Here is a 26,763-nt window from a genome sequence, read left to right on the forward strand (position 1 = left end):
AAGGAGAAGGCAGCAGTAGAGCATGTGACTAAATGCACAGATTTAGGGGTGAGATACATCCGGGTTCAAGCCCTGACTCTGCAACTTACTAGCTGTGTGATCTTGGGGAAGGTTCTTAACCTTTCGGAGCTTTGATTTTCTTTTCTGTAGAATGAGAATTAAAAAACCTATTCATGGGATTGTCCCAAAGACTAAATATGATCATGTGTGCCAAGCACTATAGGCTTAATTCATAGAAGCCCTCAATACATAGTAACTATTATGAAAGGGAGTGGTTTCCCTATATTTTATTAAAATGGTATAAGAAATCTCAGGGTGTAGGGAGCCAGGGTGGCTCAGTCGGTTAAGCATCCGACTCTTGGCTTCTGCTCAGGTCATGATGTCACAGTTCGTGACTTTGAGCCCCACATCAGGCTCCGTGCTGTCGGATCGGAGCCTGGGAGCCTCTCTCTCCCTTTCTCTCTGGCCCTCCCCCGCTTGTACTCTTTCTCAAATAAATAAATTAAAAAAAAAAAAGAAAGAAATCTCAGGGCATGTTGTCTTCTTTTTGGGAAATCTGGGTCTTACATTACTCACAATTGAACTCTCAGGACCACAGTCAGTAATCCAAACATGAGCCCAGCTAGTAAACCGAGGTCCAGCCCCAGAATGATGGACGCTATGCACGTAAACACCCAGATAACCTAGGACAAAACAGAAATGGAAAGAACCTCGTTAATCTGTCAGGGACCATCAGGTGAGACACTACCTGTAAAAACAAGAAGATCAATTGTCCATGAACAAATTCCACTTTTTAAAAATATTCTTACTTCATTTCATGTTTCAATGGAAGTAGAAACTGATGTTTCCAACAAAGACCAATTGTCCCATTTCAATGTTTTGTTTTTAATTTAAGTTTTGAATAGGGAATGTATTAACGTGGCTCAAAATGGAAGTAATATTAAAAAGGTGTACAGTAGAAAACCTTGCTTCCGACCCTCTCCCCTCTTCACCTGTCCAACACCCTCACTTGTGTTCACATTTCCATGTATCTGTGTGCATGTACATGTGCACACTTTTCACCAGTAGTTTTTGCAAGTACAAGCAAATATGACTGCATAGCATTATTTTATGTTCCCACATTTCTTAAAGATTTTATTTATTTTTTTAATTTTTAGAAAATGTTTATTTATTTATTTTGAGAGAGAGAGAGAGAGAGCACAAACAGGGTAGGGGCAGAGAGACAGGGAGAGAACCCCAAGCAGCCTCAGTGCTGTCAAGGCAGAGCCCAGCGTGGGGCTGTATCCCACAAACCGTTGAGATCATGACCTGAGCCGAAATCAAGAGTTGGAGGCTCAGGGTGCCTGGGTGGCTCAGTTGGTTAAGCATCCATCTTCGGCTCAGGTCATGATCTCACGGTCTGGGAGTTCAAGTTCTGTGTCAGGCTCTGTGCTGACAGCTCAGAGCCTGGAGCCCGCTTGGATTCTGTGTCTCCCTCTCTCTTTCTCTCTCTCTGCCCCAACCCCACTTGTGCTCTCTCTCTCTCTCTCAAAAATAAATAAACATTAAAAAAAAGAGTTGGAGTTTCAACCGACTGAGCCACCCAGGCACCCAGTTAGCTTCTGGCTTTTATGGTTCCTCAGAACAGTTCTGAAGGTTACTTTGGTCAGAGTTAAACTCAGTAAGGGTTTTGTATTTTGGTTTTGCTTTGTTTGAGTTTCGTTTGTCCTTCTATATTACAGAGGAGTTTATTTTTATTATTTTTATTTATTTTTATTTTTTCATTTTTATTATTATTTTTTAGAAAGCTCATTTCTTTTTATTATTTTTTTAATGTGTTTATTTGGTCTGGTGTTTAATGTGTTTATGTGGGATTCTTCCTAGATGGAAATACATCTTCCCAGGGATACAGGACCTTCCCAAAGCTTGATTCACCTGGCAGGCTTTGGCTTATCCATCCAATTCTAATTTCCGCTCTGGGAGTCCCACAGTGCAGGTGAGATTGAGGAGAGAAGGGGACATAGTGATGCGGCAGGAAGCACATAAGAAACAAACATTTCAGACAAAAATGGGCAGCCAGTGACTTACGGCATCGATCTTATTCTGTCTCCACAGACGAGGAATGTCACACACCTGCATAAACATCCCTTTCAGGTTGGCGATTACAACAGCTGCCAAGACCGACTGTCAAGAGGGACAGGGAAGGCTGTGTTATTCAGGGGAATGGTCTTCCATGTGAGGATTTGTAAATCTCCTGTTATTTCTCTGATGACAGAGCAGTGAAGAGAAATTATGCAATTGGGCTGTTGGGAAGCAGGGTTATACCTTCTGCAAGGGTTCCAGCAGCTTCCCCAGGGCAACAATGGCGACCATCACAATCCCAGCCGAGATGACGCCGGCAATCTGAAAGACACACACCTCCCATGAACGGGGTCCATCCCTCTCCCTCGTGTCTTCCAGCTTGCTGGATGTGTGCAGGAGAGCCTGGCCGTGGGTGCACCTCCCTGCCTCCCCCCTTCTGCTCAGTACTGTTGAGACAAATGAGAATTATTTCTTACAACTCTACACAACTGAAGGAAAAACGGGAAACGTATATATGGTAGCTCTGGCAGGGAAATTAAAGAAAACATGAAGCCTGAGCTTGCTAAGGGAAAGCCGGCTGGGACTGGATGTATTACAGACCTATAGCCTTGGTGTCAGGTGGGGAGGCCACACTTGTAATTATTTGCCATAGCGGGAAACATGGACCTCTCCCCTGCCACAACAACAGATCGTGAATGTTCTTGGGCAATAAATTCCCAAGGCACATATCTAATTCCTCCTCATTACTGAACCAGTAGTCATAATAGCAGTTATTCTGATAACACATCATACGGACGGCATCAATTTGCACAGAAGTCTCAGAGAAAATAAGTGTACCGGCCCTTCTGCAAATTCAAAATGCTACAGGAGCATAATGAGAAGTGGGACCATACCCCCTGCCTCCTCCAACAGTCCCTGGGCGCAGGCTCAAGAGTTTTGCCCCCCAGCAGCCCAAGTGATGACGGGGCAACAGCAGGGGTTAAAGGACCTTCAGAAACTTTACCTTCGCTGGCAAAACAAAGCTCTCCTAAGATCCATAAATAGTTAGGAGAGAGGCTGAGGGGGTGGGGCTATTCTCTGGTTTGGTTAGCTGACCAATGAACTCTCTGCTGAGACAGCTGGCACCTGGCCGAGGTGAAGACCAGAAGCTCTGAAACAAAGGAGAAAAGGAGACAGGGCACCAGAAGCAAAGCCACGAGAGAAGAAGCAACAGGGAAGATTGTACCGGGCGCAGGGGTCTGCCTGGTACTGGAGGTGTGAGCTGAAAGAGACAGATAAAGCCAACATACGTAGGAGATCTGAAAACCACAGGAAATTTCATAGCCACCATCTTTCCACCTGGCAGACTGATCATTCAGGTTCCCACCGTGGTTACCTCAGCCTGAGGCAACATCATGCAAATGATGGGCTGTGCACATCCGGATGCTTTGCACATTCAGAGCCCTCTGTTAGACTCTTTGCTGCCCGTTAGCACCACGGCTCCAGGATGCCCATGCCTTCGTGGTTTTCCCTCACCTCTCTAAGCAGAGCAGCTGATGTCCTCCCTTCTTCCCTCCCTTCCTTCCTTTCTTCCATACAATCGCTTAGCCAACATTGTTGTCTATCATGAGCCACTTGCACCTTGCCATGGATGTAGTAGAGCTCTGTGAATTGCTAAAGGAAAGGGAGATCTGGGGACAGAGATGACAGCCCATGTCGAGGGGAATGGCCACCCACTCGCCAAATATATGCAACACTAAGCTGCCAATTATGGGGACCGGGACAAATTTTGGTCGCTATATTAAAATCTGCGAGGGGTCCATTACATGCACTCACTCTATCAGGCTGGTTTGTGGGAGGTGCTGTACATTTTATATCTATGAGCACATTCAGTTGCTAGAAAATTAATTAATTCTGTTACAAGTGAGAAGGTAATCGGAGCTGAGGGAAGTTTGCAATCAGAATTACTTTTTAGTGAGTCAGCAGGAGTCCGATGGGGGTGAAAGAAACAACAGGTTGCAATGTTCAGCTCTTCTACAATCTGAGGATGTGCTGCAGACAGTTAGCGGTCACTAACCCTCATTATTCCATTCCTTCACTCAGTAAGTATTCGCCGGGGTGTTTCTTTTGCGTCAGGGCACAGTATATGCATCACAGGTACCACGATGCTTTTCCTATCGTGAGGAGTTAATGACGGGAACACTAAGCGTTTACAGGTATGTGCCAGCACCTTACAAACGTGGCGTGTGTTTGTTTTTAAATCCTCACAACATCCCTATGAGGGGGATACGATTAATCCTCCCATTTTATAGATGCTGAAAACTGAGGTCCCAACATCAGAGAAAACATGAGAAGCCACACAACGAGGGAAGAGCTGCCAGTGTGTGTGTTTGTGAGTCCCTGGATTGTAGTCCAGGCTATTAGACTTTTAACCCTGAACTTAGTATACATTTCAGTAATTAAAGAGCAAGTCACGTCTGTGCTTGCTTCGTTCTTCACTACTGAAATCCTGGCATCCTTCATTCCTAAATATAATACCTGCCAGTGTGTGATGGCAGGTGTCAGCTTACCAGAACACCATTACCCCCAGACCTCTGCCAAGGCATCACTTTACACGGGCATTCTTCCTGGGGCGGCTGGCCGTGCCTCCTCGGAGGCTGGAGGGCAACAGCAGGAGAGTGGACCTCACCACTTGGGGACCTGCCCGCACCCGCATGTTGCCACGGGAGTCTGTCAATGCCCCAGCTCAGGTGAAAGCCGCAGGGACCCGCATGCTGACAGCCGCCTGAACACGGGGGCAGCTCTGGAGTCCCCTCCAGCCTCTTCCCAGGGGACCTCAGAGCACGGCTCTGCCTCTTGGCAAGGGCTGCGCTGTCTTACCTGCTCCCTCAGAGCGAGAAGTGTTTGCATCCCCAAGCCCCCGAAAAAGGAAACTCAATTATTAAAAGCAAAATTTTAGGGGCACCGGGTGGCTAAGTCGGTTGAGCGTCCGACTTCGACTCAGGTTGACCTCACAGCTCATGAGTTCGAGCCCCACCTCCAGCTCACTACTGTCAGCACAGAGCCCACTTCAGATCCTCTCTTTGCCCTGCCCCACTTACACTCTCTCAAATATAAATAAACATTTTTTAAAAAAAAAAAAGCAAAATTCTGAAAATTAAAATTAAATTTTGTTCCGCTGGAGCCAAGAAACTGGTAGAGGCTCATTCTTCCAAACCCGGCACAGAGATCCATTATAAATGGAAAGGGAGCATCATGTGTGCCTGGGGGGGACAAAGCTCCCCCTGGGCCACTGCAGGGAGTCACTAATTTTCTCAGCCCATCTCTTTTATAAAACCCTGTCTGAAGACCGTGTGTGTTAAGGGTACTGCCTTTGGATTTGTTGTTCTCCTTTATAGCCTCATTACACTTTTTACTCTTAAATAATAGCTGTGTGTGGGGAGGGGAAAGCCCTCCAGGCATGGCAGAAACACCACCCCTGAGCCTATCCCATGCCCCCATCCACTTATTTGGGCTTCTCTGACCCCATTTCCTGCTAGAAAAGAGAGCCTTTGAGAACGGCTCCTGAGCTTTCTGGCCTATGGAAGGCAGGGTTATTCAGGGATTTGGGGTCACTTTGTGAAGGCGACAACTTAAACCCACGTTCCGAACTTCAGGAACACAAGTCGTACTCCAGAAGAAATGCCGAAATGTTACGACAACAATACTCTTGGCCAACAAACTTGTTCTGTGGGCCCAAAGGCCTCTGGAGGAAGTTCCTGATCCTTGTAAAGGAAATGTAGACAGACACTTTTGATTTTCCTGAAAATATAATACCTCCTAAGCCATGACGTGCTTTCACTAGGCCTTCTTTATCCCCAGATAACAAATAGATAAAAATCAGTATTTTTCATTACTGATTCCTTGTCAGTTGTTTTTGTCCCTGGACAAGCAGGTAAGTATAGCTCTCTGCCAGCTGAGCAGTGACACAAAGAGATTAATTTGAGAATTTGTGCTTTAGGGAACCATAAATGTGAAGAAGATTTGGGCGGGGAGCCGGATCAAGGAGGCACAAACCTATGTATCCAAGGTAATCCCCTTGCTGACTTCTCCTGCCAGCCTTCCTGAGAGCCACTTCCCCGGCTCATCCCTTGCAGGAGACACAAGCCACCACGCCGCTGTTCCATACCTGTGTCTTTCCCCCTGTGCTCTCCTGGACGGCGGTGCGGGACAAGGCTGTGGTGGCCACAAAACAAGAGAAGAATCCCGAGAAGATGTTGCTGATCCCAAAGGCAATGAATTCCTAAGGCAGAGACCGGGTGGCAGTGATGCGAACACATACAATCTTTGCAAGACCCTCGCCAACCGTGTAAGGAAGAATAATAAGAAAGCAAACTCCCCAGACCACCCTGTCTGGTAGCCCCAATTTAATCTTTACCGTTAAAGGTGCTTGGAGGTCTTGAAAGGCATTCAGGACTTGGGGCTCCACAGAGTCTAAGAGAGGCCTCACGGCTCTCAATCATTTTTAAGGTTGCTAAGGAATAGTCACTGGTTAAAATGCTGACTTCCCTTCCCAGCGAGTGGTTTATCTGTAGCTCTCGCAGAAAGCATTGTTCTGTTCGCACATAAAGCATTTCTTCTGTGGTTGGATGTTTGCTGGGAAGCATATTATGACTAGGATGGCCATGATTCTGCCTGACCACTAATCATTGAGCTGCTGTGACTGCTATGCTGTGTTTTCAAAAACAAACCACACTGACAGATTTGTGAGCAATCTAAAACCGGCTCATTTTGCAATGAACGTAGCATATGCCTACAAAAAAGGTTTGTGTGTATTAATTGCAATGAGCCACCTCAATTTAAGGTGGTCACAACTCCCATCGATGGGGTTTGTTGCATTGTTTTGCCATACTATAGGTGCCATTAAATAAAATATACCAGGGGAGCCCAGACTGCATGAAGAAATCTTAGGCTGACCCAACACGTTAGCTTTGAATGTTATTTATGACCTGACTAAATTAACTCTTAAAGTTCGGGTTACTTCAACTTCTTAAAAAGGAAAGAGATACAACATGCCTGTTTCCAATTAATTTCGAATTCGCATGCTTAAGAGGGAAACCCTAGCTTGATAAGGGCTAGTGAGAGGGACCAATCCCTTCTTTAGCAGACAACAGAATCTACCCTGTTTATGCTTTTTTCTTGTCTTCAGCCCTACAAAAGTGATTCAGCACACGGGGGACCATACCTGGTTCCCGTCGATGGTGTAATCATACTTGATGGCGTATACTTTTCCTACAGACACTGCAATAGCATAGGCCACCACGGCGATGGAAAACGATGCAGTCAACATCTCAGAAAACAAGCTCACAGGTGGAAGTACAGGAGGCAAAAACCTAGAGAGTTTTTAAACGAAAACTGCAGTGAGCATTTGACCATAATTCTCTGTTCCTACCTCGCCAGATGCTATATCCACCCAACCCCCAAGTCAGACGCAAAAGGGCTGGATCCTAAGGACAAAAAGCAGGAGACAAGTAAGTGGTGGCATTGCTTTTACAATTTTTAGTTAGAAGCTGGTGCTATCTCACTGGCTGACTTCTCTGCCCCTCTTTGAGAGCTTACAAACGCTGCCTTATCCAGACCTCTGACATGAATAAGCCTGTCATTATGGATCCTATAATATCACACAATGCCATGCCATGCCATTTCACACATTAGTGTTTCCCCTTACACACTTTTATCTTAAAGGTCTTTGAATTTAAAAGATAGTCTGACCATAAAATAAGATTTTCCCCATACGAAGAGATGTCAGGTCTATTAAAGAGACAAACAATATAAGATGCTGAAAGACCTACGTAGAAAATCCATATCTTGGGATGCCTGGGTGTCTCAGTCAGTTAAGTGTCCAACTCTTGATTTCGGCTCAGGGAATGATCCCAGGGTTATGGAATTGAGCCCCATATAGATAGGGCTCTGCACTGAGCATGAAGCCTGTCTAAGATTCTCTCCCTCCCTCCATCCCTCTCTCTTTCTCTTTCTCTCTCTCTCTCTCTCCCTCTACCCTTCCCCCCTGCTCTCTTAAAAAAAGGAAAATTAAAGGGGCACTTGGGTGGCTCAGTCAGTTGAGGATCCAACTTTGGCTCAGGTCATGATCTCACAGTTCATGGGTTCAAGCCCTACACCAGGCTCTGTGGTGACAGCTCAGAGCCTGGAGCTTGTTTCAGATTCTGTCTCCCTCTTTCTCTTTGCCCTTCCCTGTTCATGCTGTCTCTCTCTCTCAAAAATAAACATTAAAATTTTTTTTAATTTAAAAAATTAAAAATAAAAAAAGATTTTCCATATCTTAAGAGCTATGATATTTAAAATCTTCTTGAGTCCAGAAAAGATTAAATTTATGTAGTTATCAGAATGATCCATCATCACAATGACTAAGACTTCTCAATGACTGTGGGGTTGAATGACTACTGTTTGACAAACTAGAGCTATTCTACAAACCATGTAAAGAAATAAACTTAGGGGCGCCTGGCTGGCTCAATCCATAGAGCATGTGACTCTTAATCTTAGGATCATGAGTTCAAGCCCCATGTTGGGCGTAAAAGCCTATTTGAAAAGAAGGAAGGTAGGAAGGTAGGAAAGAAAGAAAGAAAGAAAGAAAGAAAGAAAGAAAGAAAGAAAGAAAGAAAAAACAAAGAAAGAAAGCTATAAGTTTATAATGATACAGTTGTCCCCAAATATGAATATTGGGAGAATGACTTTCATGTACCTATATCTTGATGACTATCCATAGAGTATATATCCAGAAGTCCCTAAGCCAAAAACCTTCAAAACAAACAAACAAACAAAACCCACTAAAAAAATCTCCCTCACCTAGCTCACTTATGTCTGAGTTTCCTTTAAAAACATTTTTTTAATGTTTATTTATTTTTGAGAGAGACACACACAGAGTGTGAGCAGGGGAGGGGCAGAGAGAGCGAGACACAGAATCTGAAGCAGGCACCAGGCTCTGAGTGGTCAGCACAGAGCCCAATGCAGTGCTCAAACCCAAGAGCTGTGAGATCATGACCTGAGCCAAAGTTGGACACTTAACCGACTGAGCCACCCAGGTGACCCCTGAGTTTCCTTTAATAGGGAACTACATTTCCCCCCCTCTAATTTAGAGGGAAGTGCTAAAACAGAAATAAGATTGTTATAGAAAACCATAGAAATTTAGAGCTAGCTAATATCCTAATATTATCCAAATTAGTATCGTAATCTAATATCCTAGAAATTTTTGAATCTACTTCTCTCCTTTTGTTGATAAGGGAACTGAGGCTCAGAAAAGTGAAATGACTTGCTCAAGGTCATTTAGAAGGGTCCAGGTAATGTTGATTTCCTTTGTACCAAGATCTGTCTGGTTCTCTGCCTCTGTAGGCTTTTTTTCTCCCTACAGGCGAGGTTACTTCCAGACTCCTTTTCTCCCACATCCCATCCTGACCCACATGTAGGCTTGGGAATGGATATCATATGTAGAAATATGGGATGTTTGAAACCCTGATCCAGCCCTTGAGTGACCCGGCACCACACCTCCACTTGTCTAGACATAAGCTTGGACCTTACTTTTTAAAACCAGGCTTCTGACTCGTTCCTGAGACCCAACCAACCCTCCTTCAGGTAATTAGGTCTGTTGGGATAACTTTCCAGTCCTGCAAAGAGTTCCGTTTTGATTGCAACCTGATGCGCACTGCCTGCCTGGCTGCCTACTTCTCCAATTCCAGATCCTTCTACCAGGTCCTTGATTCCCCAAGGTCACAATGTTCAGGGACTTGAAATCAAAGAACCCGAATGCTGGCTCCATCACTCTGTAAGTAACTCTCTGACTTTGGGCATATTATTTAAACCTACAAAGTCCCAGTTTCTTTAGCTATCAAATGGGAACTATATACTCTTCTCATAAGGTTATTGGAAGGAGTAAAGGAAGTATGGTATGTGTAAGTAATTAGTACCTACGAACATAGTGGGTACTCAGTAAATGTGGCGAGACCCTAAATCTGCCATGCACCTGCCATGCTTTTGTAGTGCCTTACAGGATCTTAGCAGTGGCAATTTTCTGCCCCAAGTCACTCACTTGGGGCCCTGGTTGGACATCTTCTACTGACTTCTTGAGTAGTCTTTCCCCTAGCTCCTGCCCCCTTCGGTGGCCCTGTTGGGCTGCAGCAAACTACACCAGGTGGTCTGTCAGAGGAGTCAACATGACTCAACCCAAGGGTCAAGGGGGTTAGAGAGATCCACTTCAGGAGGACAGCAGTCAGGAAAGCCCTGGACAGGGCCAGAAAGGAGGACTGAGGGCAGCAAAAATGAGTTCCTCAAACCTATTCATGGAACATGCATTTATGGCACAGGGCATTTGCTGTGGACCGCCTCTAAGTGTTACATCTTAGGAAGCCTGACAAAAAGGATCCATAAAATATATGTCTTATGTAGTTGTTTTATAACCACTCAAATCATGAAAATATTGTAAGACCGCAAATAGCCACATTACATCTTTTATCACAAAATGTCTTCCAGCATCAGGATTCATTACCAAAACATTGGTCATAAGAATCACTTGATGAAACACCTTTGGAAAGTAATTTAAAAAAAAAAAATGGGTGGTGGGGAGCACCTGGGTGGCTCAGTCGATTAAGCGTCCAACTCTTTTTTTTAATTTTTTTTAACGTTTTCATTTATTTTTGAGACAGAGAGAGACAGAGCATGAATGGGCGAGGGTCAGAGAGAGAGGGAGACACAGAATCTGAAACAGGCTCCAGGCTCTGAGCTGTCAGCACAGAGCCCGACGCGGGGCTCGAACTCACGGACCGTGAGATCATGACCTGAGCCGAAGTCGGACGCTTAACCGACTGAGCCACCCAGGCGCCCCAAGTGTCCAACTCTTGATTTCGGCTCAGGTCCTGATCTCGAGGTTTGTGAGTTCGAGCCCCACGGATCCTCTGTCCCCCCCCCTTTCTCTGCCCCTCCCCCACTCGTTCTCATTCTCTTTCTCTCGCTCACTCTTTCTCTCTCTCAAAATAAATAATAAGAAAAGGAAACTAGTACTTGTTGCCTATCTAACAGTAAGACTGGTCATAATTGCTAGAAGTTAGTGTTTCCAATCTAATAAACCTTTGGGCCTCCTTTTTAATGCCATATGATAAAATTACAGCAAAGTGTACTGGGCCATTCAGTGCATCTTCTGAGAGATCTTGTTGGCATAGCAGAATAAGTTCGAGTTAAGAATTCAGCAGTGGTCATTGCCCTTTTTTTATAGGAGCCCCCGCCCCCTGCCCTCTGTCACCCATCTAGACGGTGACAGAAGTGGACAAAGGAAATCTGCTCTTTACTCTTCTAACTCACCGAACTACCAAACATATATAAACCTTCCCTTGAAGATAATGAGTTTTATTCATGGGAACAAGTGACATAATTATTATTTAAGATTGATTAAACTAAATGGTAGAGAAGTTAAACCAGATGTCCCTTATTCCTTAAACAGATTGTTCTCAGTGTAATAAACGTTACTAACCATGATTCTATTTATATCATATTGCAATTCTACATATGAGCTTAAATCAGGAGTCTGGTGGTAACTGTACATGTCCTGCCATATTTTAAGAAAATGAAGAAAAGGACAGAGGGTATGGGAGCTGCTTTGAAACAAATGGCTTAAACTTTATCGACACACACACTGACAGTTTGCACAACTGGGTGTTTCTTTAAGATCACACACAAAGAAGACTATTGAGGGAGCACCAATGAAATGAGGCTTATAATAAAAGGTTTCCTTTAAATAGAAAATTCTGACTTAATATATTAGTATTGCCTAAGAGGAAGTCCGCACTCACCCCCGTGGGATGGATTTAACAATGCCAGCATTGTAATTTTTTTCCAGGTTGGCTCCATATGAAATGGCTGTAGCAATTATTGTCTGGAAATAAAACAAAAGAGATTTTTAAAAAAACTCCATGTTTTAACAACTCCTTTTTTATTTTTATTTTTTGTCTCCTCATTGGGAAGTCTTCCCTGTTGGCTTCTTTCTTTCCTTCTTTCTTTCCTTCTTTCTTTCTTTCTTTCTTTCTTTCTTTCTTTCTTTCTTTCTTTCTTTTATCCAAGTATAATTAACATATGGTGTTACATTAGTTTCAGGTGTACAATATCATGGTTCAACTTTTCTATACTTTACATTGTGCTCGTCAAGATAAGAGTGCTCTTGTTTTCCCCTTTATCGATTTTACCCATCCCCCCCCCACCTCCCTTCTGGCAACCATCAGTTTGTTCTCTGTATTTAAGATTCCAGGGGTTTTTTTTGTTTGTTTGTTTTTTCTTTGTTCATTTGTTTTGTTTCTTAAATTCCACATAGTATTTGTCTTTCTCTGACTGACTTATTTCACTTAGCTTATACTCTCTAGCTCCATCCATGTTGTTGCAAATGGCAGGATCTCATTCTTTTTCATGACTCAGTAATATTCCATTGTCATATATACATATATTACTTGATATGTAGATATATAGATATACATATTACAATATCATATATATGTTACAACTTCTTTCTTGTCAAACCGATTAATGCTGAATTTTCTAATTACATGTTTTACTTACCACAATTACTTCTATAGGAATAGGGACTGGAATTTTGTGCTTAAATCGATCATTTACTTCCTTAACTGCCATACAGATGATAATGGTGAGTAATCCAGCAATAAAATCAGCAAGATTGGTGTGGCCAATATTTTGAAAAATCTCAATCAGAGTCTGTAAAAAGAAAATAATTTTATATTCTTCCCATGTGAAAAATCATATCATCATCGAAAGCACTTAAGAATTTCACATAAAATCATAAAAATGTGTTGGCTAACACAGAGACCATTAAAAACAGCCAGTATTTGATATATATGTACCAAGTTATTAGTGATGGTTAATTGGAGTGGTAAAACCATTTGCATTTTTTACAATAAAATGAGATGTTTTGAAAGAAAAAAATCATTATATGTTGAATTTTATTTGCATAAAAGTTTTAATGTTTATTGACTTATTTTGAGAGAGAGAGAGAGAGAGAGAGAGAGAGAGAGAGAGAAAATCCCAAACAGGCTCCATGCAGGGCTCGAACTTACAAACTGTGAGATCATGACCTGAGCCAAAATCCAGAGTCAGACGCTTAACCGACTGAGCCACCCAGGTGCCCCACTTGCAGAAAAGTTTTTAAAGTTTATATCTTAAAGTGGTTTTACAGGGGCTATTAAGTGACCTAATTTCACAATGTTGATGTGGTATTATTTAGACTAAAAACTGATAAACCCAAAAGTCCCAATTAGCCAGTATTTTAGCTAAAACTCTTCCCAAACCTGAATTATATGGGTGGTAATAAAAATACCTGAATACTTCATATGTAGATACATAGGGATTGATCCATTCTTCATGGCAAAGAAAAGCTACTGAATTGATATATAGTTCAAATATAATTTTTTTGGAAATTAATTTGGTACTTAGTTGAAACTTGAACTGAAATGACTTTAAAAACACAACTCTTTCCAAGTGCACAGATAAGCCACCTCAAGAAAAAGCTAGTTAACTCCAAGAAAAAGCTAGTTTTGTTTTGTAAATAGGAGGTTTCTGGGAATCAAGGAAGATTAGCAAGGGAGAATCCCAGGGAAGAACACTAATACCTTTGTTCCGGCAGCTTCAGTTTTATAGAAGGCATGACTTAGGAAGGTATTCTTTAATTCTTTGAGACAAATAATCTCTCAGTGAAGGTTACTCTTTTCGAATGGTCCTTTTATAGGTATATTTTATATGAAAATAAAGGAATGGAGCATCTGATCATTTATAACGTATTTGTTACTTAATTTTATAGGTAAGCTATATTTAAAATAATTATAATGACAATCCAGTAACAATTATGTATAATAAACATTAAGTGATCTAACAGTCATTTTGCTAGGAACTCCAACTCTCAGGAGAACATTCAAGAGTAAGGAAATGAGGGGAGACGCTTTCATGCCGGCAAAATACGTCCACCAAGTCCTTGAATGAGAGTTCAAGCAGGAAGCCCCTTGGACTTTCACTCAGAGTATTTTTGCTCTTGCTTTAAACCCAATACCAACAAATTTACACTGCCTTCCAGAGTCAGTGAAAATTGCTAGAGGCAGATACACTGATAGCAAACGATGAAGCCAGTGATAGCCCGGTGAAAAAGAGAAAATGGAGGAGTACCACAAGCAGACACAATAACTCAGGAATTTAGGGCATCTGTCCTAGGAGCTAACAGTCCTACATGCCTCAGAGTCATGATGGTATTGCGTCTGGCCCTTCACATCATCAACTTTCTTTCTTCTTCTTTTTTTATTCTCAAGTTAGCTAACATACAGTGTAGTCTTGGCTTCAGGAGTAGAACCCAGTGATTCATCACTGACGTATAACACCCAGTGCTCATCCCAACAAGTGCCCTCCTTAATGCCCATCACCCATTCAGCCCATCCCCTCCACCTATCTCCCCTCCAGCAACCCTCTGTTTGTTCTCTGTATTTACGAGTCTCCTATGGTTTGCCTCTTTCTCTGTTTATATCTTATTTTTCCTTCCCTTCCCCTATGATCACCTGTTAAGTTTCTCAAGTTCCACATCATCAATTTTCTGATGACAAGCCTCATTAATTCATAAGCTAGATACAATATTTCACTTAACTGTCTACACAATAAAGGTTTACTTTCAACTCAAGAGGGGAAAATTCAAACTTAAAAACAATCAGATAACTACCCCAGTCATAGAAACATTTTCACCTTACAAAAATTATCACTCTTGGATTCCCATTTAATCTATGAGAGTCACTTAGATCTTTGAATAAAAAGCACTTCTAGTGTATTAAAAATGTAATACGAGTCACAAAAAACAAAATCAGTTTATATTATACAATTGCGTTAAACAAGCATATAAATATGAGTTGCATATATATGAGTTATTTCTTCCAAAAAATTCTTCAATAAAAAGTTTAGTCTACATGGAAATAAAATTCACCCAAATAAACTGAAGTAGTCAGATTGTATTCAAAGACAATAGAAACGAGACTCTAAGAAAGTACTAAAAATTAACTCTAATTTAGATTACTATGGAAATACTTATTAAATTTGTTTAAAAGGTGGATACACATATAAATCCATCTTTCAACCTAATATTCTGAATAGTTCAAATCATAATAATAATCTTTCCATGATGGAAAATATTATACTATTTTCCTACCATGCTCTGAGAATTTTAGGACCATTTCACTTAGATAATTTCTTCCTTCTTTGCCTAGCATTACCTTGGGGTATGAAGCCAGAAGAAAAAAATATATACTTGATATTACATATGAAGAAGTTTGTCAGTTAACTTTTGGTGCGAAATTTATTTTTAATTCATCTTTATAAATATAACAAACCCGTCATAATCACCCCCTTGTAGTCAGGTATTTCCTCCTACCAGAAACAACTTTTGCTCATATGTAGATCAACCCTTAGAGCTTCAAGTGTTCTTTCCTTATTATAATGGCTTGATTTTTATAAAATGGAACAGATTCAGAATAGTGAATCTGCTCAAGCTTAATGGTGGCTTTCAACACCCTCATCATCTGGGCAGAACTTTTCAGTGTGGTCTTTCTCCTCATTAGAGGAATAAAGGAGGAGGTAGGTATCACTTTAGTAAGCAAGCAGAAACTCTTCCTTTGTCTATTGAGACAAGCCTTTCAAAGTGAATGGTAGGAAAACATACTCTTTTTTTTATATATATACAGTTGTTCAAAGTTTATTTATTTTGAGAGAGAAAGAGAGAGAGAGAGAATGTATGCAAGCAGGGGAGGGGCAGAAAGAGAGGGAGAAAGAGAATCCTAAGCAGGCTCTGTGCAGGCTCCATGCTGTTAGTGGAGAGCCTGAGGCAGGGCTCCATCCCATGAACTGTGAGATCCTGACCTAAGCTGAAATCAAGATTCAGCTGCTCAACTGACTGAGCCACCCAGGAGCCCCAATATACTCACTCTTAAATGTGCTATGTGATTTGCTTACACAATTGAGTAGCTGCATAGTGGGATGAGAAGTATTATTAATTCTGAATTCCACCAGCATCCTTTCATTCCCCCTTCTGCATCCTATATTCAGTGTCTCTGGCATTTGCTAATTAAAGTTTTAGTTTTTCATACTGTCCCAATATTTCCTCCTCCAATTCTTTGAATTAATCATCTTATTTCTTGGGAGGAGTTGGGGAAGGGAAACAATCCAAAGTACAACCTTATAACAAAAGGGATGTTAAGTTACTACATGCCAAGGAAATTATCTTACAACAATCTTCCAAATTTTCCTGGACGGAATCCATGACTACTCTGCATTTGTTGAAGGGTTCTTTCACAAATGATTGCTGCCAGTAATGTCATAAGTGAAATTGTCTGTTCAGGTACTGAGTGGTTCATTCAACTGTTATGCAACCCTTTCCAAATCTGCTGATCCTTTCTTTTCAGAAGAGCAAGCTTAGAGACATGATCACACAGGGAAGATTGAGATATATTCATCCAACTTGACTGGCCTGGAGGAATTCTCTCAAAATTCTATGATATACTCTAACCTGAGACTTCAAGAATAATGTTCAACAGAACATAAGTCACATAATAATCATGTCTGGTTTAAAAACAATTTTTGACCTTATTCTAGTATGTCTTGGTACTTTTGTCCATGTCTCAAAGTGGGGTCATTTGCAACAAGCTTCATCTTAAACGTAGTCCTAGGAAAGACACAAAGAAATGGAAAGACGTACCATGTTTGTGGGTTGGAAGAACGAATACTGTTAAAATGTCTGTACTACCCAAAGCCATATATATACATTTAATGCAATCCCTAACAAAATACCAACAGTATTTTTCACAGAACTGGAACAAAACAATCCTAAAATTTGTATGGAACCACAAAAGACCCTGAATAGCCAAGGCAATCTTGAAAAAGGAAGAAAAAACTATAGGTATCACAGTACCGGGACTTTATACTACAAAACTATAGTAATCAAGACAACATGGTACTGGGGCACCTGGATGGCTCAGTGAAGCATCTGACTTTTGATCTCAGCTCAGGTCTTGATCTCAGGGTCGTGGGTTCAAGTACCAGCATGGTACTGGAATAAAAACAGACACATAGAGCAGTGGAACAGAATAGAAAACCCAGAAATAAACCCACAATTAAACGATCAATTAATCTTTGTCTAAGTAGAAAGGAATCTACGATGAGAAAAACAGTCTCTTCAACAAATGGTGTTTGGAAAACCGGACAGCAACATGCAAAAAATGAAACTGGGCCTCTTTCTTATACCATATACAAAAATAAATTCAAAATGGATGAAAGACCTAAATGGGAGACTTGAAACCATAAAAGTACTAGAAGAGAACACAGGCAGTAATTTCTGACATCAGCCATAGCCACATTTTTCTAAATGTCTCCTGAAGTGAGGGAAATAAAAGCAAAAATAAAGTATTGGGACTACAAAAAAAAAAAAAAGTTTCTGCACAGCAAATGAAACAATCAACAGAAATGAAAGACAACCTACTAAATGAGAAGATATTTGCAAATGACATATCCAATAAAGCATTAGTACCCAAAATATATAAATTTAAAATATGAGCAGAACTTAAAAATTTAATTTAAAAATGGGCAGAAGACATGAACAGACATTTCTCCAAAGAAGATACATATTAAGATGCTCAATATCACTCATCATCAGGGAAATGCAAATCAAAACCACAGTGAGATATCACCTCACACCTGTTAGAATGACTAAGATCAAAGAAGAAACAACAAATGTTGGCAAGGATGTGGAGAAAAAGGAACTCTCATGCACTGTTGGTTGTAATGCAAAATGGTGCAGCCACTGTGGAAAACAATATGGAGTTTCCCCTGAAAGTTAAAAATAGTATTACCCTATGATACAGTAATCACACTACTGGGTATTTACCCAAAACCCCCCACAAAAACACTAATTCAAAGGGATACATGCACCCTGTGTTTATAGTCGCATTATTTACAATAGCCAAATTATGGAAGCAGCCCAAGTGTCCATGGACTGATGAATGGATAAAGAAGAGTTGGTATATATACATACAATGGATTGTTACTCAGCCATTAAAAAGAATGAAATCTTGCCATTTGCAATGACATGAATGGAGCTAGAGAGAATAATGCTGAGCAAAATACGTTAGAGAAAGACAAATACCATGATTTCCCTCATATGTGGAATTTAAGAAACAAAACAGATGAGCAAAGGTAAAAAAAGAGAGAGACAAACCAAGAAACACATTCTTAGCTGTACAGAACAAACTTATGGTTACAAGAGGGGATGCGGGTGGGGGGATGGGTAAAATAGGAGCTGGGGACTAAGGAGTGCACTTGTCATGATGAGCACGGGGCCATGTATAGATTATTGAATCACTACATTGTACACCTGAAACTAATAAAACACTGTGTGTTAACTACACTGGAATTAAAATAAAAACTTAAAAAATAAAACGTAAAACATAGTCCTAGGAGACAGGAAGAACTATTTCATTCTCCTGTTGGCGAGGTCCCCCAGTGGCCAGGGAACCAGGTTAACCGTCAGCCTGAGCCTCCTGTGATCTGTGTGGAGGCAGGCCAAGCAATGTTCACGAAGAAGTGAGTACACTTAGTAAGGGGTCTCTTGGTGGATTCAGGGGTCAGTGGATTCGTATAGGGAGAAACTAGTTCCTAGCACATAGGAGGTGGTCAATAAATATTTATTGAATAGATGAACTGTATGAATGACAATGAAGGAATAAATGAATGAACAGCAGGCAGGAAATGTGGGAACGCAAGGAAAAGCAAGATGTGCCAGGGACTGCAAATGCGAGGGAGCCTGTCAGAGAAAGGGACTCAGAAGCTTTCAAAATGAACCAAGGACCTGGTTGCAAAAAAAGCAACAATGACAAAAATAATCCTGTGTAACAAAAAACAGCCTGTGTTAACAGTCTGGGTCCTTGAGAAGCGAACACTAAGCTACAGGAGGTCTAATCACCATAAAAATAATGATAACAGTAATAACAACAACAATATTGGTAATAATAATAATAATAATAATTTACTGAACTCTTCCTAAGAGCCAGGTATTGTGCTAAGTGTTTTACACAGATTTTCCTTTATTCCTCACAACACTAAGAGGCAGCTACTATTATTATTCCCATTTTACATCTGAGGACACTGAGGTGTATAGGATGTTAAATTTAACATGCCCCAAATCATGGGTAGTAATCGTGGGTAGTAAGTAGGCAGTGGAACCAAGATTCCAGCTCAAGTCTACTGAAGTTCAAAGTCCCTGGTTTTTTTAAAAATTTGTTTAATGTTTATTTATTTTTGAAAGAGAGAGAGAGAGAGAGAGCGCATGGGAGGGGTAGAGAGAGAGGGAGACACAGAATCTGAAGCAGGCTCCAGGTTCTGAGCTGTCAGCACAGAGCCCGACGCGGGGCTTGAGCTCAAGAGCTGTGAGATCATGACCTGAGCCGAAGTCAGCCGCCCAACCCCCAACCGACTGAGCCACCCAGGCACCCCCAATAGTCCCTGATTAATCACTGGGTTATACTATCTCCTCTACCTACTCCCACTGCTTAGCACAGTACCCGGCTTATAATAGGCACTCGGCAGTATTGGTTGAATGTATAGAGAACATGGGATTATGACACTGCTGTGAAATTGAGCAAATTCCTGACCACATCACTAATTTTTTGCATATGAACGCATGGCCTTACATTGTTTTAGAAGCTAATACGTGGGTCAGTAAAGGACTGAAACCCCATTCTCAAGGCTAGCACATTTATTTGGCATAGTATCATCCTCCCCAAGCTAGAATGACATCATGTTACTATCATTATCATTTTTCAAGCATCAATAGCATGCTTTATATAGAACACAGATTTAGATCCAAGAACTTTTTCAAATCTAATTAGTGTGATCTACATCCTTCTTTTGCATCTCTTTTGCATGTTGATCACCTCCGATTCTGATGTTCCTTTTCATCTATAATTGCTGAGACATTTACATTATGCATTTTATGGACTCTCACAGTTAAAAAGGGCTTTAGAGCTACAGCTCCAGTCATTTCATTTTACAAATAAAAAAAGAAGCCTTGAAATGTGAAATAATAATTTCAACCTAACTACTTTTTTTGAGTACTTGTTAATGTGTCAGCCTCTGGGCCAAGTGCTTCTCTTACACCCTTATTTAACTTAATTATGAATACAGATATTGTTACTAATTCTATTTGGCAGAGAAGGAAACTGAGGTATGGTGATTTGCTCATATAATTAATATATACAAGAGTCAGGATATTAATCCAGGATCAAGCTCTAAACATGAGCTTTCAGCCACTATCCCCCATGATGTGTCTACAGCCACTCAACTTATCAGAGGCCACTTGGAAACTGGAACTCAAGTCTGTGACATCCCACACCAGACTTCACTTCACTATACCACTTTATTTTCCTTCATATTTTTAAGTGCAGTGACACTTGTGGAACCATTTTGACCAGTTGAGAACGATGCTTTGTAAAATCTGCCGTCTTCAATGTTACTCCTGATTCTATTGCTTTCTTTCAGAGAAGAATGTTTTCAATGGCTTCCCAAAGTATGGCATGGAGGAACATATGCTCTCCAGACTCAGGGTACAGAGGAAAAGAACAGATTTTTCTCCGTGAGCCATCTCCGGAGTAAAAAGCCACACTTACATAGATAATGGAGAGAACGCCATTATAGTTTTTGGTCGAAACGTTGAGAACGATCTTCAGCTGTGAGACGAGCACTTGGAAGGCAGCAGCTGTTGTGAATCCGCCAACCAAAGGATCTGCCAAGTACCTCACTATGAATCCGATCTGCAAAGCTCCAAATATCAACTAGTATGAGAAGGAAAGAAGTTAAAGTTTGCCTGGAAGAAGGACCAATTCTCTTGAACTATTAACAAATTAAACCCAACACCATTTGGGGTGTCTGGGTGGCTCAGTTGGTTGAGCATCCGACGTCCACTTAGGTCATGATCTCACGGTCGTGAGTTCGAGCCCCACATTAGGCTCTGAGCTGACATCTCAGAGCTTGGAGCCTGCTTCCAATTCTGTGTCTGTCTCTCTGCCCCTCCCCACTCACGCTCTGTTTCTCTCTCACACACAAATAAATAAACATTAAAAAAAAATAAAAATAAACTCAACACCAGTTAAAACTCTGGTAACCTGCTGATAACACACAAATACTTGTAGGAAGCAAATCTGGATTTCCCAATGCCCCTCCTCTACCCTAAAATTTGAAAACTGTGTAACATGAACCTTGAAGTGTTTCTGGATATATAATGTGTAAAAGCAAAAATCATAGGACTTATTCCTCTGACTTTCAGATCCCATGGCTCTGTTCACTAGGACACTTTTTGCTCCTTTGTGCATTCTGTATACTTCCCTTCCCTCATTCTCATTACAATCACACATGGGGCACCTGGGTGGTTCAGTCAGTTGAGCTTCTGACTTGGGCTCAGGTCATGATCTCGTGGTTCGTGAGCTTGAGCACCATGTTGGGCTCTGTGCTGACAGCTCAGAACCCGCTTTGGATTCTCTGTCCCCCTCTCTTTGCCTCTCTCTCTCTCTCAAAAATAAATATTAAAAAAATTTTTTTAATTAAAAAAAATAGAATCACACATGTTCTTCTGATTTTTTTTCTGTCTCTAACTTTGATAATACCTGAGCCCTAATCAGGGGGTCTTGCTGACTATTTCAGCATCTGACCTAAAACAGTAGAAGTTAAAAAATAACTTAGGGGGGGGGTCCAATAAATCGCTCTGTTGTGCTTTTAAATGAATCTTTAAGTCCACATGCTTTACACTCAGTAATTTCAAATAAAAATCATGCCAATTTACATTTTACTTGTCATCCCATTACCTGTATGATGCCAACCAGAAGAGTAAGGGTGCTTGCAATCAATACTCTTGTTGCGTCTCTAGCCTCAGAGTCTATCACGGTGGCATTGAACGCAGTGCCATTACTGCTGGATATGCGAAAGTGTTCGTCGGGGGCCATGCTCAGAACAACAGATCCCACCATTAAACTGACCACAGGGAAAGGCCCTGGGGAAGAAAGGCTCTATCAGTTAGTAATTATTCATCATACATGTTTAGGTTCAACAATATGTCTACATAGGATTAGAAAAATGTGTGAAATTATTAGCTGTGGTTGGGAAAATATTGCTTCTTCACAAAAGAAGCCCCAAAACACACGCTTCAAGGCATTCGTGCCCCAGAAATGAGCAAGAGAGACATGTAGATAGGCAATTGTAAAATAGCATTCCGGATGCTTTGTGAATACTCAGGGGGGTTGTCTAACCAGTCTTTGTGCGGTCTTCGTGTGAACTGGGGTAGGGGTGGGGGAGTTTCCTGGCAGACGTGGTCAACAAGCTGGATCCTTATTTGTTTCATCTTATTCCATATAAGCTCATTCCCTAGAGCATCCGGTGTCCTGATCCCTGCGGAGCTGAGTACCTTGATCCATTATCACAGGGTCCCAATTAGGGTAAAGAAACAGCAAAGAGAGTACATTGTTTCTCTTTTTCTCTTTTCAAAACAAATTATTTTTTTCATATCAAATGCCAGTCTAGAAGATTCTATGTTTTAAAAGTATTCCTTTTCTCCCATTCACTCCTGATGTTTTTATCCATGATGATGTCCTATCCTTTCATCATGGAAGGCTTTAACAGTTGGGAGGGCTCAGTACCAAAATCCAGTAACCTGGAGTGTCTAAATGGATAGAATACCAAAGAGAAAAAAAAACAGCTTCTATGTTCCTCACACTGTCAAGCATTTGATACTGATAGATTCTCCCAGGTGAGGAAGTGTTCTCAATCAATAACCTCTTCCTGATCTCCTTCCATAGACAAGGCAATATGATAGACACTGGGGACAATACAACTAAGGACAAGGATATGGGTTGGAGATACAATAGATGGTTGTATATGTTTCAAGAGGACTGTCCAGGTAGACATGTCTAGCCAGCAGATGGATGTAGGCGCAAAATTATCTCAAGTATAAATGTCAAAGTCACAAAATAGCATTAAGACATTCATTTACTAGAACATTCTAGCAAAAGAGAATTCAAATTTTAGGAACAGCAGAAAATAAGCCTATTTTGAGCCATACCAAGAAGGGAAGCCAAGCTTAGTTTCTAAATAGTTTTGGCACAACTTTGCTGGTCTTCCAGTATTAGTGACTTAAAATGAGTATAGTTTTTAATGAAATGATGAATATGGATTTGATGAACATTATTTAGTAAATGACAAGTTAGTCTAGTAAAACAGGAGGTTTGAAGACCTCTTGAAGATATTTTTTCCTTGTCATTTTCTATTTTGGAAGAGAACACTTTCTAAATATGGAGTCAAATTTATTACATTAAGAAAATGAAAATATGCTAGAATTTGAAGGTAGGCTGCCATTTTGACCAATCTCTCAATTTTCTCCTCTTTATAAAAAAAAAAAAAAGTTAAGTATAAACGTAATACTGAAGAGATGGTACTTTGAAAGCTAAGAACCACTGCGTCATTGAATAGGAAAAGCAGGCAAAGCACTGAAGGCCTATTTTCCCGGAAAACATTATTAACAAAGATATGGAAGCATAATACACATACTAGAGCCGAAACATGTTAAACGTGAATAAATATAATTGTAGTATATGCTTATAATTACCAACTGAGATGTGTCTTGATGTTCCAAAGATAAAATATGTTAGGATAGGGAAAAAAGCAGAGTAGAGACCATATCCGACAGGAACGGCAGCCAGGAGAGCATACGCCATGCCTGAAAGTACATCCAAAATGATTAAATTCACCAACAAAAGTTATGGTATTATTTCTACTGTGCAAAGAAAGACCTTTTCAAAGATAGGCCCACTTTGCAGCTTGCCCAGAGTGGTCTCCTTATGTCTGAGGCCTCCTACAGTCTGAGGCTATGCAAGGAGGCCTCCTACAGTCTGAGGCTATGCAAGGATGCAGAACACGGTCTAAATCAGCTGAAATGATGATGGTGTCCACACATCGCCTGTGTAAATAAATTGAATTGACAGGTAATCCAAATTACCCAGTGATCAGACGAGTGGAAAAAAGAAGTCAAAGCAGTTGGTTAAAATTTTTATCAATTCATTCAGGGAAATACAAATCAAAACCACACTGAGATACCACCTCACGCCAGTCAGGGTGGCTACAATGAACAAATCGGGAAACAACAGATGTTGGTGAGGATGCGGAGAAAGGGGAACCCTTTAGCGCTGTTGGTCCCCTTTTGCGCAGCTGGTGGGAATGCAAACCGGTGCAGGCCCTCTGGAAAACAGTATGGAGGTTCCTCAAAATATTAAAAATAGAACTACCCAACGGTCCAGCAATTGCACTACTAGGTGTTTATCCAAAAGACACAAAAGTGCTGATTCAAAGGGGCACGTGCACCCCAATGTTTATATCAGCACTATCAACAAGAGCCAACTTATAGAAAGAGCCCAAAGGTCCCTTGACTGATGAATGGATAAAGAAGATGTGGTGTGTGTGTGTGTGTATATATATATATATATATATATATAGAGAGAGAGAGAGAGAGAGAGAATTACTTGGCAATCAAAAAGAATGAAATCTTACCATTTGCAACAGCATGGAGGGAACTAGAATGTATTAGGCTAAGCGAAATAAGTCAGTCAGAGAAAGACAAATATCATATGATTTTACTCATATGTGTAATTTAAGGCACAAAACAGATGAACATTGGGGAAGGGAAGGAAAAATAAGATAAAAACAGAGAGGGAAACAAGCCATAAGAGACTCTTTAATTTAGAGAACAAACAGAGGGTTGCCGGAGGGTTGTTGGGTGGGGGGAAGGGCTAAATGGGTGATGGGCCTTAACGAGGGCATTTGTTGGGATGAGCCCTGGGTATTGTATGTAAGTGATGAATCACTGAATTCTACTCCTGAAACATTATTACACTATATGTTAACTAACTTGGATTTAACTAAAATAAAAAAATTTTGTAATTTCATCAATTCGGTCCAAAGGCTCAGAGCAATTTTGCACATAGATATTTTGTGTGAATGCAGTGTTTCTCTGTGTTCAGAGGGACATAAGCATTGTTGCACTGCCCTTTCCACCTTTCTTGTTAACAGAAGTTAGGTCAAAACAAAGAAAAATATGGCAGTTGTACACAGCAGCAGGCAAGAAAACTCTGCGAGGTTTCCTCCGCTAAGCTGTCTGTCCCAAGAAGCCTCTGGGCCCATGTATTGCGATATGGAGAAACCTCAACTTTTCTGTGTACATGGGAATTGGAAGACCATGATGATGAGTTCTTTTCCCTGGTTAAGTACTTCTTAGGTAGTCAGCACATCTTACTTAAATTACTTTCTCACATTTCACTCACTTACAGTGAGAGAAAATCAAGCCCTTTGATCCCTGGGCCCTTAACAAAGGATTACATTTAGAGCAGTTAAAAAAACAAAAGTCGAAAACAACCTAAATATCCTGGCTCACAACTGCCCCGCGTTAGCTACTGAATGAATGTCTCAAAATGGAAAAGTTAACTAAATTATACTTTGCATACTGTAATTCTATCACATGAAATTGATGTGATATGTAGAAATACATTTCCTAACATGGAGATATGTAAAGAACAAAGAAAAAGCGAAGAAAAAGCAGGATTTAAAATCACGGTAAGCATGCCTGCTCCCCCTTTTATAAAAGTAAACATGCATGTTGCATGCACAAAAAAATTCTCAAAAGATTTTAAATAATATACTAAGTCATTTCGATATTCAAAGACTATATAATATAATAAATACCCATGTATTCACCATCTGGCTTAAGAAATAAATTGCTAGTGGGGCACCTGGCTGGCTCAGCTGGTACAGGGAATGACTCTTGATCTCAGGGTTGCGGGTTTGAGCCCCACATTGGGTGCAGAGATTACTTAAAATCTTGAGAGAAAGAAAGAAAGAAAGAAAGAAAGAAAGAAAGAAAGAAAGAAAGAAAGAAAGAAAGAGAAAAAGGAAGGAAGGAAGGAAGGAAGGAAGGAAGGAAGGAAGGAAGGAAGGGAGAAATCGCCAGTAAAGTTACAACTCTATATACTTTTCCTCCATCACATCCTCCTTCCTCCCTCTATCCCTTGAAGGCAACCACTATCCAGAATGTAGTGCTTATCATTCTGGCATTTCTTTATTCTTTTACATAGATATGCATTTGTGTGTCTAGTAGGACATTTATTAAATATTAATGGGTTTTCTACATGGTAGGATCAAAGGAGACTTACAGTTTGTGGAAGAGGTATTTTTTTCATGTTCTTTATATGTATTTTCTAGTTTCCTACAATAAACATTCACGCATTCATTCAACAACTATTGATTATGTACCTACCATGTGCCAGCACTATTCTAGGTCTGGGAGTGGACAAAAGAAAGTCTCTGCCCTTACAGAATTTGCATTCTAGAATAATCTGTATGCAATCATTTTAATACATGAATTACAGCAAGAAATGGCAATAATCACTCATCCCAAGAAAATGGAGTAGAATGGTGGCTCCACAAAGGGAAGAAGGAGCAGGAGATAAAAACAACCTACTTTCTATGACTTTTTCCAAGTCTTTCTCAAGCTTCACTTCCCTACACTGGGCTCTGCAGTGTTTACAGGCCTGACAAAATAGGGACTTTTTCTGTTTTCATACAGTGTCCTAC

General features: G+C 40.7%; 1 protein-coding gene across 1 annotated transcript in view; it reads right to left on the reverse strand.

Moving 5' to 3' along the window:
• SLC26A4 (solute carrier family 26 member 4) overlaps positions 1–26,763 on the reverse strand; it is a 50,606-nt gene that overhangs the window by 16,384 nt on the left and 7,459 nt on the right. The window contains exons 3-12 of the mRNA XM_042977389.1: positions 23,750–23,860; positions 21,957–22,141; positions 20,766–20,930; positions 12,631–12,783; positions 11,874–11,956; positions 7,265–7,412; positions 6,209–6,322; positions 2,305–2,382; positions 2,068–2,163; positions 577–683 (exon numbers count right to left, since the gene is read on the reverse strand). Of these exons, the coding sequence (XP_042833323.1) occupies positions 577–683; positions 2,068–2,163; positions 2,305–2,382; positions 6,209–6,322; positions 7,265–7,412; positions 11,874–11,956; positions 12,631–12,783; positions 20,766–20,930; positions 21,957–22,141; positions 23,750–23,860 (1,240 nt within the window). The remainder of the gene's footprint in view (positions 1–576; positions 684–2,067; positions 2,164–2,304; positions 2,383–6,208; positions 6,323–7,264; positions 7,413–11,873; positions 11,957–12,630; positions 12,784–20,765; positions 20,931–21,956; positions 22,142–23,749; positions 23,861–26,763) is intronic.

Source organism: Panthera tigris, chromosome A2 (assembly GCF_018350195.1).
Source record: "Panthera tigris isolate Pti1 chromosome A2, P.tigris_Pti1_mat1.1, whole genome shotgun sequence".
Taxonomy (NCBI): Eukaryota; Metazoa; Chordata; class Mammalia; order Carnivora; family Felidae; genus Panthera; species Panthera tigris.